The following is a 15487-nucleotide window of genomic DNA, read 5'->3' as shown; positions in this document are numbered from 1 at the left end:
ACAACACAGCTACATGACCGAGATGTGCCCCAGTGTCTGAGATAATATGGTTGCGTCCACTGTGCAGTACACTACACATATATATTCGCCACAAGGAAAAGTTATTTGTTTGTATAGTGAATTGTGTATTGCATATCACCGGTACACATGGGATTGTGTAAAATATTGTTGATGTGCGAGTTCCCTCCCTTATACATAGTTGGTTGCCACATCTCTGAACATTCAGCTATTGTGCGGTTGAGGGGATATGGTATTTTGGGAAGGTCCGTTGTCCTGTTTTGCTCTGCCTATGAGGTAGTAGGTTGGAGGGGTCCGGGGGGGGGGGGTGGTTGTGGTGGCACTGGGTGTTGTGATTTTGTTGGGTGTCGGAGGTGCATGATTAGTACCTCTATCACATATTCGTCTTTAAATATGGGCGTGAGTTGGGTGTAATTCACGCAGTAGATAGTCGACCTCCTTACACCAGTTAAATGTTGATGTTAATTTGTTACTGGTAAGTGGAGCTATTGCCTGTTTTTTTAGGTAGCATTGCAGATTTGGCTGGTTGTTAAAAATATGGGAAGTGGTGTTTTTGTGTTTTTTTTCTACGGGAACACCTAGTTTGTATATCATTAACGTTAGTTATGGTTCTGGTTTGTGGCGATTTTGTTGGCGGAAGGAATCAATTGAAAAGTGGTGATATTTGCAGTTTTTACTAGATTGAGAATGGGATGATATTTAAAAAAGATTAAAAAAACAGATATGCCTAATGAACATTATAATTAGAAATTATCATTTAAAAAAACCTTTGAAATCTAATTAAAAAAACATAGGTTTCAGGTATGTTATAGTCAGGAATTATCATTTAAAAAACCTTTTAAATTCACTGAAAAAACCATAGGTTTCTGGTATGTTATAGTTAGGAATTAGCATTTAAAAAATCTTAGAAATTCACTGAAAAAAACATTGGTTTCAGTGGTGTTATAGTTAGCTGGACATTTCACTCATACAAAACCATTGAAATTCCTCTGTTATAGTTAGTTGTACTAACTTTAACTCACGCGCCCGCAATCCACTGCTGATGATGTCACATATTACATCATTCATGACATGGTCAGTGACATCACTCATGACATCACTGATGACATCTCAAGTGACATCACTGATGACATCACGGATGACATCATCCACGTGACAATCTGCTACACCTAATCATACACTAGTATAACTTTTCATCACTCACTAAAAAATATAGAGTACCATTTTTAAAAGAATGACACACCAATACAACTTTCTAAAAACCCACTCACTGCTTTGTAGATCTACACACACATCTAAACACGTACGTATACATTTACTCATACATGCTGACAAAGATCAATAGAACACTATTAAATATACTTATAGACTTATATTGACATTACCCACGAGCACACATTTTATTGATTTATATAGTCATTCTACTATTCATTATACTTACATTTACTCAGCTACACACTCTTACACACACCACTTTATTTATTCATATAGTTAGTAACTCATACTTAGTTTGTTATAAAATCACTTTTACAAGTATACAGTTTTCCATACAGTCACTCAGACAATGACTGACTGTTATGTATACTTATTTATGTAGAACTACTGTCACATACACTGCCTTTTATATTTCTACTTTCTTGGACATGTATCATTGAGAAATATATTTACTCATCAACACACCAAAAAAAAGATTCATCCACCCAAACAACTGTTTCCACATGCAGTGTTTACCTCATATACCTACTAAATGAACTATTTACACATCATTAGACAGACTGTCTCATACAAATACTCACTTAACTAATTAAACATTAATATAAAGTTTCACATAGCTAGTAATCAACATATGCAATAGTGTGCACAACAAGAGACAGAGCGATACAGATATTCACACAGTTAAATCACTATTCCATATATTTAGTGAGCCACTTTAAATTAGTGACTTAGACAGTCAATTACAGTGCCACTAAATTCTCCATCCAGACACTTATACATTCACTCAGACTTCAATGCAGATTCCTATACATATAATAGTTATTTAAATATGGAAGCAAACCACATTCACTTGATGATGTCATCAGTGATGTCATCATGATGTAATTTGAGATGTCATCAGTGATGTGATCAGTGATGTCACTGACCATGTCATGAATGATGTAATATGTGACATCATCAGCAGTGGATTGCAGGCGCGTGAGTTACAGGTAGTACAACTAACTATAACGGAGGAATTTCAATGGTTTTGTATGAGTGAAATGTCCAGCTAACTATAACACCCCTGAAACCTATGTATTTTTCAGTAAAAAAAAAATTATATATATATATATATCTCATAGCAGTAGTTTTTCCTCAATGGAAACAATTCCACACGCACTCATGGTATAGTTGATATCCAGCTGTTTATTTTTCTGGCAGCAGCATTTTATGGCAATTCAACACAGCACAACTCGTTTCAGTCTCTCAAAGACCTTGATCACCGGTAAAACAAAGCGCTGCATTTCAACCAGCATTATATGCAATCAAGGATTGGTTACATTACTTCCTTTCTTGCACCACTTTGCTTTATGGATAATGTAGTGTGTTTATTCAAAACCCACCCATGTGTGAATACTACCAACCATACATGTGTACAGAATAACGTGAATGCAAAACCTCATGATTTCCGCTTTTGTCAGTTTACGATTCAAATTGACCCTTTGTTGCCCCTTTTATAATTTGTTGTCATGTATAATTATTCACCACCCAAGACCAATGGTGCAATCAAAAGGATTAATCATGACTTTGTCCCTCTGCTAAAATGGTATATGATGACAACGGCCTGTGTAGTTAAATCACCAGCGATATAATACATACACACTTAGTACTCAGCGATTTCTGCATTTTTGGGATAGTCCCATATTATTCAAAATCACGCCCTCTAGTGGGCCTACTACATCTGTGTATTTTTTTGGTTTTATGGAAGTAGATTTGCGTAGGTTCTAAATATGAATAACCTCTCTTGGGACAGTCATTATTTGTTTAAAGTCACAACATGTCTTCAGGGTCACTCTTGTCAACATGGAACACATTTAAAATCTATGTGTGGTGAAAAACCCTTGGTGAAGAAAAGTGCTAATTAAATTCATTGTGAAAAAGGGGTACAACTGACTTCATCAACATATTTACAAGGGGGAAATCCATAATTACAGATGTGAACACATTTCTTCATCTTGATTCAACCCATTCGGGGTTAACGTGTGGAATGCAAGAATGTGACATGATTCCTCTTGTCTTAAGAATTCATTCCCTGTCGCTACCTCTCACGTGGCGCTCTTCTGTTTCCACTGCATAGAATTTAAGTTTTTTCCAATTTCCGCCATGGACTTTTTCCAAGTATTTTGCAACTGCATTGCTTCAGTCAGTATTGATCGCCAACCTCACGTGTTCCGGAATGCGTTTCTTTAATTCACAAATTGTGCTCCCCACATACTTCACGGTGCAGGGACATTCGATGATATAGATGACAAACAGGCTCTTACATGTGATAAATTGATCAAGTTTGCAAATTTTCTTGTTGGCCATTTGGAGCTCCTTAGTATACTTCGCAATCTTGACAGACCTTACAGTTGGTACATTTGCAAAAACCTTTTGGTTTCAGCCATGTATCTTGTTTTTTCTTGGCTATAAAGTGGTTGTGGACCAGTTGGTCATTCAGGTTCCTTGCTCTCCAGAATGTGAGGCTTGCATATTTTCCCACAATTTGAGAGATTGTTGGATCTAGATGCAGTATGTTCCAGTTTTTTCATAAGATGCTCATAATTTGTTTTGATTCAGTAGAGTATGTAGTAATCAGGCAAATGTTGTCTTTCGTTTTCTCGTTGTCTGATTCTTTCCTTTGTTCTTTGATTATTTCCAAACATGATTGGTTGAGGTTTTGTAAGCAAGTTGCAATTACTTTGTTGTTGTAGTTTCTTTTTTTTAAACGATTGGCAGTCTGCTAACTGTGTTTGCGGCATTCCTCCTCTTGGGAGCATATCTGTCGTATCCCCAAGAATTCTCCGTAGGGGATGTTGTTAATAAATTTGGTTTGGCAGAAACTTCCTGCATTGAGTGTTGCCTTTTTAGTTGTGGATTTCCGATGCAGTGTCGTATGTAGTTTGTTTTTGTGGATATAAACTTCCGTGTCCAAGGAGACTACCCTGGCATCACTGATGGTGTAGCTAAAGTTAAGGTTGTCTTGAGTGCTATTTAGGATTTTGAAACATTCCTCAAATTCTTCATTAGAGCCATCCCATATTATGAAGAGATCGTTTTTCTTTCAGCACCAGTTATGCATGTCTAATTATGGATTGGTCGGAGCAGAAACTGGCTTGGTATCCCAATAATGAAAGATTTGTGAACAAGACCATGTTGTGGTTAAGGTATATTGACGCTCTCTTCATGATTTGGGTTCTGTGGGAGGCCAAGTTCACACCAAGATGGTTCAATCTTAATATGCACCCACTTACACATCTCGCCATAGAGAATCCTTGTGGCCCTGGAAAGGTCGACAGTCCTTTTTTCTACCGTAGGTGAATTAGAGCTTTCCCAAATCAATTCAAAACATCAATGACAATTGGAATTTACGATCAGTCAATGATGAGAGGTTGGTGAATGTTTCAAAACCTTTATTTATTATAAGGTTAGAATATCTAAACCTCTTTATTTAGATTAGTTGGGTTACAGAAATATAAAATAGATTTGATTAGAAGTCAGCATCGGGAATATTCATAGTGTTCCGTAAAGAAACCCTGTAAGCTAACTAAAAGGACCTATTCAAAAAGAGAACTCATGAAGAGTTCTTTCTGGAGAAGAGCGAATATGAAAATGAACTTCTCATAAAGAGTAGTTCTGGAAACTCTGCCGGGTTCCCTACAGCTACAGTAACTACTGTAATTAGAAGTGTGATCCCTGCAGTAGTATTGATCACCAAAATCTAAAAGGTCGTCACAGCACTGGAAAAGTTAAAGAAAATCAACTCTCCGTAAAGAAGAGTCTCAAGACAGGGCGATCTAACGGTAAAACCACCAGAGTAGCTGCAAAAGGGTAAAAGTAGGGAGAGATGTGTGTGGAAAATGCAATGCTAACTACCTAGGAAAACTCATTAATATAGATTCATACTTTCCTAACAATTCAGTAAGCGTCCTCCGTCGAGCCCCACTATAAATAGTTCACAAGATGATATCAGTCATACAATGCTTCTTCTTCCGATCCCCCCAGTCTGTACCCTCGTTGCCTTTAGTCGATAATCTTGTTGCAATAATTTTTACATGAGGGAAGGTTATTAAGAGACCCCTCTTACCTAAAGTAAAAGATGCTCTATGAGCTAGCTGCATGAACAATAACTAGTCAGTAATGTGAAAGCATTTATGAATGTTGTTAGGAAACATCATTCTCAAACTCTCCAAGTCTTCATTTTACCGATATGCTATCAAAAGCTTATTGTATTATAACACATGATCTAGCATGGGGTAAGGAGCTGGATAAACACGATATTACAGTCAGCACGTTTCTGAAAGATTTCACTAATGCTAAGCAGTTTTTCCAAATCTCTCATTCATGTAACTGTGAGCAAGTGTTGAGTGAGATGACTTGGGTGTTGTTAATATACACAGTAAGAATGGTTGCTTAGTGCAATTGTTTTTTTCCCTGACACGTTTTTATACACATGTATTTAGTTAACGTGTTTTACAATTTATTTTACAAGTGTTCTAAATGTTATGCATTTATTTTACTATTATTCTTTTCCTACATAAACATTTCTACAACATTTAATGCATTTTAAGTACAATTCTATAAGGTGAGTAAGTCAGTTTTCAAATTTGTACTCATTTCTCCTAGTTCCATATGGAATGCCTTTTTTGTATTGACAATAACTTTGTCGCTGTTTGACGAATCTCAACAAAACGTCCCAGAAAAACGTTACTTTTAGAATATTGCATATGTAATGTTTTGGGGTGATCCATTAGGCGGTGACCGAGAAAAAAGGGTGGTCCCGAAATGCATTTTCCCCATTAATTTTTCCACAGGACGTTTGGACACTGCTAAAGTCCAAACTGCTGAATGGATGTACACCAAATTTGGCAGAAAGGTACACCAAATTTGGCACAAAGGTAGATCTTGATCCAGAAAAAGTGCTTTTTATGTTGTGGTGTAAATCCATTCAGTATTTTGGGAGAAAGTAAGGTTACAAAAATTTGAATAGCAGACAGCGCTCATCCTGAGATACAATTGGCTGCCCCTATCTCAACCAGGAAGTGGTGGCAGCCATCTTAGAACTTGGGACTCAGCCCTGAGTCCTAAATAGAATGCAAAAAACATATAAGGGGATAGGCTAGGTTGTGGGGGTCACAGATTTTTTGCTTTACATTTGGGTCCACATTCGAGGAGGATCCACAGCAAAATCAAAAAAACTAAAAGCGTGGCTTCCCGCACTTGTTTGAATAAAACCCACCTGGGGGGAGGGCTAGGGGGGGTGCATATCTTATTTAAGGGTAGGAGGGAACTGCCCCCCTCACCGAGCCCAATAAGTTCTGGAAATCCTTCCCATGTGTTACCGGTTTAATATAGCAGAGGGGGGCACAAGGCTTCCTACATGAGCATAATAAGGCCTGGGAACCCCATCCCCGGGGCCAAAATGCTTAAAAAGGGGAAGTGAGGCATGCCACATTCTCTGCCCAAGCCTTAAAAAGTCCCTGCGGACCCCATCAACCAAGGCCTTAACATAAAACAAAGGCAAAATTGCCACACAACCCACCTTCCTGAGCCTTTAGTGGCCCCTGGTACTCCATCCCCTGGGGCTGGCTTACATACTGTGTTCTGGGGAATCTCCCCCGGTATACAGTAGTTTGCCTGCCCGGACCAGAGAAGGCAGGTAAACATGTGTTTGCTCCTGTCTGGCAGGAGCATTTCTAAATATCCCGCCAAATGAGAGCAAACACTAGGGGCCCAATTCCGATCTTGTTCGGAAAGCCCTCAGGACGACTCGGATCGAAAGAGCTTTCTGAGCCCAATGAGTTCTGGGGCCCTTTGACATGGGCTACCATTTTAATATAGTAGAGGGGGGCATGAGGCTTCCTCCCTGAGCCCAATAAGGCCCGGGAACCCTATCCCCGGGGCCAAAATGCTTAAAAATGCTTAAAAAGGGGGAGTGAGCTATGCCGCTTTCTCTGCCCAAGCCTTAAAAAGTCCCTGCGGACCCCATCAACCAAGGCCTTATCATAAAATAAAAGGCAAGAATTCCACACGACCCACCTTCCTGAGCCTTTAATGGCCCCTGGTACTCCATCCCCTGGGGCCTGTCTTTTTGCTTCTGACAACCTATTTTCTACTGTCTGCTGAATTTAATTTTTGCAGATTTTAGGAACACAGGAACGCAATAATTACTTTCCTTTGTTCTGTCATATGTCCGAGTTTACTACCCCCTTCCCCTGCCCCTCCCCCGCCCGCCACCCTGCAGCACGCCCTATGCGAGCCACCACTGCTTGTTACTATGCGAGTCATTACATCACGTGCCTTCACAACGCGGTCGTTACAACAACTGCGTTTTTTACCACGCTTTGCCATTACTACGCAAGTCATTACATCGACTTGCAGTAGATGGCGCGCTAACATTAGGAATGTGTAATTTACTATTCCAACTCCAACCTACGCAACAGTAGGGAAGGTGTTGGAATTGTAAAATATACTATTTCTTATGTCAGCGTGCATTCTACTGGAAGTCAATGTACTGACTTGCGTAGCAATTGCATGGTAACAACGCTGTCATTGTAACTACCATGTTGTAATGGCATTGCAGTGTAATGTCATCGATGTAAAGGTCCTTTCCCACATTAACAGAAGACAGAAGTTGAAAATTCACTGTCTACACTTTCAGGACCGGTATAGGGTAGTTCTCCTTTCAATTGTCTTTCTAGGCTGCCCTCCAGTCAGCCTTTGTGGCGAGTGATGCCCCTTACGATCCTTACAGTGGCTAGTCTCCAGCCTGGAACACCCAGAAAAGAGGCATAAATATGTCTGCGCTTTCTACATCTGACTGTCAGCCTCACTGAACAGTGATTAGGGGAAAGGCAAATTACTGGCTTCACCTAAAAGGCCATTTCGCCTTCAAGAACAGAGACTGCATGACCGCCCTTCACACCCACCATCTACCAAATGGCAGTGCCACAGGAAGACAAATCAGTCTTTTCCCTCCAGCTTCAGGAATATCAGCAATACACTTACGCTGTCTGGAAAAACAACCTCGATCCCATCCTTGTAGGCCTCTATTACTCTACACACAATGCATGTGCCATGCAAGCCATGTACACAAACATGCTCAAAATACACTTTGCATGTTAGTGTTAGAATCTAGGTTAGCACATAGAAGTGGAACTTTACATGAATGGGCAAGTAGGCCTCCTCTTCAGTGACACAGTTAGAAGCATTTTGCCAAAACTATGGATTCATAAGACACAGTATGCTGCCACCACTGCTGTATGTACTAAACCCATTAAAGGGACAGTAGTCTACTGCCAGTGCAATGAGGGCACGCTTGATGCATCGTTCCAGGTCACTGGAAAGTTCAAGGAGCTCACTCATGTCGAGGGGCAGCCTAGTGCTCTGTTAACACACTAGATTAATGTGAGGCTAGGGCCAAAAAAAAAAGTTAGACCATTAGGACAGTGGAACACAACTGTGCATCACGCAGGGGACATTGCTGTCTAAACCTGGATGCAGAGGCAAAGGACCAATTAGGAGATTCTCTAAATGTGTGCCACATAGAGGTATCACACCCTGAGGGTGCTGTTTAGAATGGGGAAAAGAGGGTACCAGGGGTCTCCCAGACATCCTTCTGCAGGTGGATGCAGTCACTAACTGTATGTGCCTGGAAGGGGATCTTTGCCCCTTTTGAAATGCAGGTAAGTCTGCTGCCTGCACGGTGAAAGGTGTACTGATGTCTTCAAAAACCTGGTCCATGTTTCACCAACGCTCTGGCCCCAGGGCAGGCATAGTTTGCAATTGCGCTGATTCCTACACATTCATTGTGATAGGGCGTACTGGCCTGATCTGCACCCAGCCCGGTGAGTTAAAGATGTACCTTGGTGCAGTCCAACCCAGTGCACCCTGTCTGCGATATGGATCCTCATAAGAGAAAGTTTGGGGAGGAAGGATGCATGAATGGCATTTTATCTAGTTTAAGCTTCATGGGATCTGTGTCAAGCTTCACTTCCATACAGTTGGTGTTCTACTACAAAAGCAGAGTGAAACCCATGAGCAGTAGATTTTTAATGTTCAATAATGTTTCTGCAAAAAAGCTCGCTAACAGTACGTTTCCTTCTCTTCTGTCCAATAGGTCGAAGGTCCCACCACATACAAACAAGACGTATGGGCGATGAACAAAGAAGAGAAACTAACTGCAGTACCTGTTCTACACAACGAGGGAAATCATCTAGTCAAGCTCAGGAAATACAAGGAGGCAGCAGAAAAATACCAAGAGGCGGTGATCTGCCTTCGCAACGTCCAGGCAAAGGTAAGTTGTTGACCCTGCTTTAACTCCAGAAGTACACTGTACAACCTCTTACCACACTTTGGACAAACTGGTTGTTTAATGCAATATTTTGAGTGAAAAAAATACATAATTAGTATGGGCAAATGGAGAAGACATCTGATAAATATACATTACACCCTTACGCCTGAGCAGTGAACGGCAATGAAACGGGCCTCATTTTAACAAGATGAAAACCTTCCCTCCTGCAGCCCTCATTTGAGTGATATTCAGTGCTATGAAGTGGGCTAAAACCACAGGTCACCTTGTTATAAATGATATGCTATGTGAATACATATTTTTAAAACACAGGTTGTGGTGAAGCAAATGAGAAAAGAAGGACTGGACGGTGAGAAGGTATCGTGTTGTGGTTAGTAGGTAGGAAACAGAAGACGCTGAGTGTAGGAAATAGAAGATTTATTCAGGAAACAACCTTGTGTCAATCCACTTCAAGGAGACAGGATCAACTGCCTCACGTGGAGCGTCCTCCGCCTTACATCTTACATTCAGTGTCCTAATGTAAGGATTACCCTCATAACACATCTCCTTCCCTTAAACAGGAGAAAACAAAACTCAAAAATAGAGCATAATCAAAATAAGAAAACCAGCTGGGAGAAGAAAGAAAACTAAAACACAGTGTGTTCCCACCACAGATAACTACAAAAAAACTAAGAATTAACAGAATATGTAGCCATTAGGGCATGAAACATAACCTTAGCTCAGATCAATTTTTCACATAATCTTGCAAATAAGCGAGAGGCCTGCAAACTCTGACTTCATCCCTTTCCCTGACCCCAACATTACTGCCACGCAACAATTCTCGTTCCACATTCCCTTGATCACTTCCGGCTACTTCAGCTCGCATGAACATGGCACCCGAGCATCCTTCCTCATCATCCTTCTTCAAACAACAACCACCTTTCTGGTACAGAGTCACATTTCACACGTTTCACCTTTCTCTACCTTTAATAATAACATAACATTTTTCAAGTCTCTCCACACTGCAATGACTTCTGAATTTTTCCAAACCACCTCTCACTCTCCCAGATCTTACTTTAATCCATTCTCCTTCCTTAAATGTGCTGTGACCTGGTTCAAGAACATATTCTCCACCTGACACAACCCACTCTTTTAACAATGCAGTAACTAATATGGTTCCTGGGGCTCATCCCCTCATTTGTAGAAAAGGACATCTATACTTGACACTATGTATAGTGGTGCAGTAAGCCTATAGCATGTCCGAAACTTGATCCTTGACAGGTAGACAATATTAGACAATGCCAGTGGAATGGTACCTTTGCCCAATCTGTTGGCCCTCTTCATGATTCTATTTCCCATGTGATTGTAGAGCGAAGTGCGAGAATGTTTGATCCTACACTGTTCCAAAAAAAGGAGCATTACATTGGAAGTTAATTGTTCGCCATTATCTGTGAGTATAACTTTGGGGTTCCATTCTTCTTCAAAAACACTCTCCAAAATCGCAATCGTGGACGTAGTCACATCTTTCATAAATCGAATAATCAACCATCTAGAGTGCACATGTACAACCACTGCAGCAAACCTCATCTCTCCAGGCAATTCTGACATGGGGCCTATAAAGTTCATACATATGGCGTGCCAGGAAAATCATCGATCCTCAATATGGCCATCTATGTTCCGACTGCCCACTGTCAAACGTTTCTCACTGTCCTTACAACTACTACAATTCTCCACCCACCTCTTGACCTGATTGTCTAAACCAGGCCACCAATATTCCTCTTTAATCCTCCGGCTTTTCATACCCTGTCCTAAATGTCCCTCAGGTGCTAATTAAAAAATGCAAAATCTTAACCCAACAGGTGGCACAAACCAATCACCTCTCATGATAACATCCACTCCATTGACCGACAATTCATCCAACACCTTCCAGAAAAGTTTGGCTGATATAGAAAACATGCTTTCCCTTGCTGCACCTTTCTTGATCATTAACAGTACTTTTTTGTCCAAACTCATTTCCCGCTCCCATTCTGTCTTCATAAATGCACCCAAGCTATTATGTTCCACTTCATGAGCACATGCTACTGCCTCTTCAGTATCTGAGTTTTCCACACCCTGTCTATCAACAGACTCCCACTCCTATGACATCCGCGACAGACAGTCTGCCTGCACGTTTTTTCATCCGTGTATAAATTCAATGTCATAAAGGTACTCTTGCAATCTAGCAGTAAACAAGGCCAACCTCACTGAACCTTTGCCAGCACCCCCTGCTGATAAAATCTTAATTAGGGGTTTTTGGCCTGTTCTGAGGAGGAACTTCATGCCCCACAAAAACTCTCTAATGTATTCTGCATCCCACGCCGCAGCTAAGGTCTCCCGTTTAATAATGGAATAGTTCCTTTCTGCTTGTGTGAGAGTGTGCGAAGCAAACACAACTGTCACTCCATTTTGTCATTGAGATAGTACTACGCCAATACCCATGGCACTAGTATCCACTGTAAGAAAAGACTTGCACTTGATATAAAACAAAGCTAGAGTTCCTGTTTCGCAAATTTCTTTTTTCATATCTTCAAAACACTTCTGTTGTTCCTCCTCCCAGACAAATTTATTTCCCTTGCCTAAGTGTTTCCTTATATTCTCAGTTTTGTCAGCAAAGCCTCTTACAAATTTGGAATAATATTCCACAAGACCTAAAAACTTTCTCAACTGGTCCTTGTCCCCAGGAATGGGTGTTGATCTAATGGCTTCCAACAGACCACTCTTGGGCCTTAGCCCACCCTTGGATATAGTATAGCCTAAGTACTCAACTTGTTCATTCAAAAGCACACACTTGTCACGGCTCACAGTAATACCTGCATCCTCCAACCTCCTCAAAACCCGTCTCAGAATGTCATGTGGTTCAACCGTCTTTCCTGAAATGAAAATGCCATCTTGAAAATAGACCACTCTTTCCATCCCCTCGAATAAATTCTCCATCATCCTCTGAAATATGCTTGCAGCCGACGCTAGTCCGAAGAGCAGGAGCGCAAATTGGTATGTTCCTTCAGAGGTGAGGAACAAAGTTAAAGCTTTTGAATCTTGGTGCAGCTTGATCTGATGATAAGCACTCCTCATATCTATTTTGGAGAAGTACTTACCATCACCCACAGATTGCAATAATTCATTAATATTAGGAAGTGGGTATGTGTCAGCCACAATATCATGATTAAGTGATCTCAAATCAATGCAAAATCTCAGGCGGCCATCAGTGGGTTGAGTAATGACCACCGGAGGACTCCAAGGTGAAGCTTCCACTGGCTCTATCACACCTCCCTTCCACATGTTTTGCAAAAAATCTTTAAGACCATTCCTTACTGAGCTAGGCACACTCCTGAGCTCGTGTTGTACTGGCTTAGCATCATGCTTAAGTACAATCTTGTGTACCTACCCTTTTAAGCATCCCAATCTATCTTCAAAAACTCTATGTTCTTCCTGCAAAATGTCTTTCAAGTGAACATCGTCTACCACTATGACTTGATTAATTACAAGGTTGAGGTCATACTGATGCATCCAACCAAGTACGGGAGGGCTCTCTACAGAGATATATAGTTTCCCTTCAATACATTTCTCCCCAAAACGTATGGAACCAACCAGGAATCCCACAATATCAATAGGCTCCCCCTGGTATCCAACTGGATTAATGTCTTTAGTTGTCAATGTAACATCTCTTCAATTTTTTTAAACAAATGTTCTGAGATTATCATGTACATGGATACTAAATCAATTATGAGTTCTACTTGGCATCCACACGTTATCCCATTTAAGGTCTATTCTACCACCAATTTTCCCTCCCTGAATTCTTGTGCTTGCTCTCGCACTATATTAACTTTAGGCTTGGTCTTATCACCCCAAACTCCTTGTTTGCACATGAATGCATAATGACCTTTACAACCACATTTTCTGCAATCCGTAACGGCAGCGAAACATCATTTAGAGTCCACCATGTGATAAGGACTCCCACAGTGCACACACTCTTTTCCTTTACTCCTTGAAGTTGTTCTGAACATCCCCTTCACATTCTTTTTGACACCACATTTACCTCTTCCTCGTCTTCCATATATGTCTCCAAACTAGCCACATCACTACAAATTTTGTTCGCTTTACCTAAGTCTTTCATGCATTTCTATGACTCCTCAATAACTTTTGCTATGTTAACAGCTTCTTTTAACGATGCATTATTAAGTGGAAATATACTGAGTAATTGAACAAAGAAACTCCTTTGATTGTGAATTTCAAACATACAACCTGGAGTAGGATTCATCTATTCTGAAAACCTGTGTATTTTCCTCTTTGTAATTGGAATTATTTTCCTTGTGTAGTGTCCCATTTTGTGTATATATTTATTTATGATGTCACATAATGATTTTTAGATTGTTTTTAATTTACCAAAATAAAATGTAATTTTTTTTGTATGACTGTATCATGTTTATCATTTTCTGCTTCTAGTATGTGGTATTGAACCCATTTGTATGCATGCACGTTTGGTTCTGGATTGTGGTCAGCCTATAAGTTCATCCAAAGGGGAAACTTTATTGACAGTTTGTCTTCTGGTACCCTACCCCTTTGGTTTGTTTGGGTCCCTCTCTTTTGTTAGAGTGAAACATTTTGACCATCTTAGTCTGTAATATAATTCTCTAAAGTTGCCGCTCAAACCTCCCAAACAATTGAAGGTGTGCTAGGGGGAGGCACGAACATGGGTGGCATTCTGAAGTTATATTACATAGCCATAAATGTGTTGCAACCCAAAATAAGGATGCAAGCTAATAGATAGCCTTTAGTCCAATGTACTGCACCCCAAAACGCAAGGTGTGCAAATCACTGAGAATGTATGTTGGCACATTTACTGACCACAAGTCTCCACAGTTATGGTGTGCAAATCATTGAAGAAAGAAATGTACCACAAGGCGTACTATTATGAGATGAAAGTGTGCAGATCACTGTTACAGTACCTGAACCATCTGCACCTCAACACAGTGAGATTCCCTCATAGAAAACATTTACAGCCTTGGGTACTGATATGAGTGCTAGCGGTGTGCAGATCATCGTTGAAGTACCTGAACTATCTGCTTTGATAAATGTCCACACGACGGTGCAGTCACTGAAGGAAGAAACTCCCTCTCATAAAAAGACAAGGTTAGAGATGCTATCCCTAAGATATTGAAAATGGCGGCATGTAAACGTAGCAGCGTAGTTACGTGGTTGACAACCAGAGGATGATGGTACGTCTGCGTGTGGACTTAGAGTGCGCATCGCGGTTCAATCCAGTTACAAAACACGTGACATCTCCGTCTCTGGCCTGGGGTGGTGGTAGGACTCCAACGCCGAGCCTACTCACAGGTAATTTCAATTTTAAATTATAAATAGTACCTTAATTTTTCCCTTCTTGCAATCAGCAAAAAATGACGAGGTGCTGTCTTCGTGGCACCAACTCCTAAAAACCAACTTTGTCTTGTTGGGTTCCTGCGCATAACACGTAGGTTTCTCTCCTGCCAGGAACATCCACGAACCACCAGGTTGTGTCCAAAGCCCTACTTGAAGATCGACCCCAAAATGTTGTGGTTGGTCGGTAGGGCACACAGGACACTGACTGTAGAAAATAGAAGATTTAGGGCTAGATGTATGACCTCATGATTTTGCGACTTGCAATTTAAAAAAAATAGCGAGTCATAATTTGCAAGTCGCAAAAATCAATGTACGTACCGAACTGTTCCCCAATTTGTGACTCGCATTGCAAAGTAGCGAGGAGGCGACCTGCATTGCAAATTAGCGAGGAGGCAAATTGCAACGCAGAAAGCACTTGAAGATAGTTTGCATGGTGGAACAGACAGTTTAGACTGCGCAAATAGTGTACATAGCTGAAAATTGCATTTTGCATACGCAAATTGTGAGCGCGAATAAAAAAAGAAAAAA

At 40.6% G+C, this 15487-nt stretch overlaps 1 protein-coding gene across 1 annotated transcript in view; it reads left to right on the top strand.

The window, feature by feature from the left end:
• Nucleotides 1-15487, top strand: part of LOC147718867 (aryl-hydrocarbon-interacting protein-like 1) — a 196616-nt gene that overhangs the window by 126924 nt on the left and 54205 nt on the right. The window contains exon 4 of the mRNA XM_086966794.1: nt 9371-9547. Coding sequence (XP_086822920.1) covers nt 9371-9547 — 177 coding nt within the window. The remainder of the gene's footprint in view (nt 1-9370; nt 9548-15487) is intronic.

Source organism: Lissotriton vulgaris, chromosome 4_1 (assembly GCF_964263255.1).
Source record: "Lissotriton vulgaris chromosome 4_1, aLisVul1.2, whole genome shotgun sequence".
Lineage (NCBI taxonomy): Eukaryota > Metazoa > Chordata > Amphibia > Caudata > Salamandridae > Lissotriton > Lissotriton vulgaris.
This window is presented reverse-complemented; position numbering and strand designations above follow the sequence as displayed.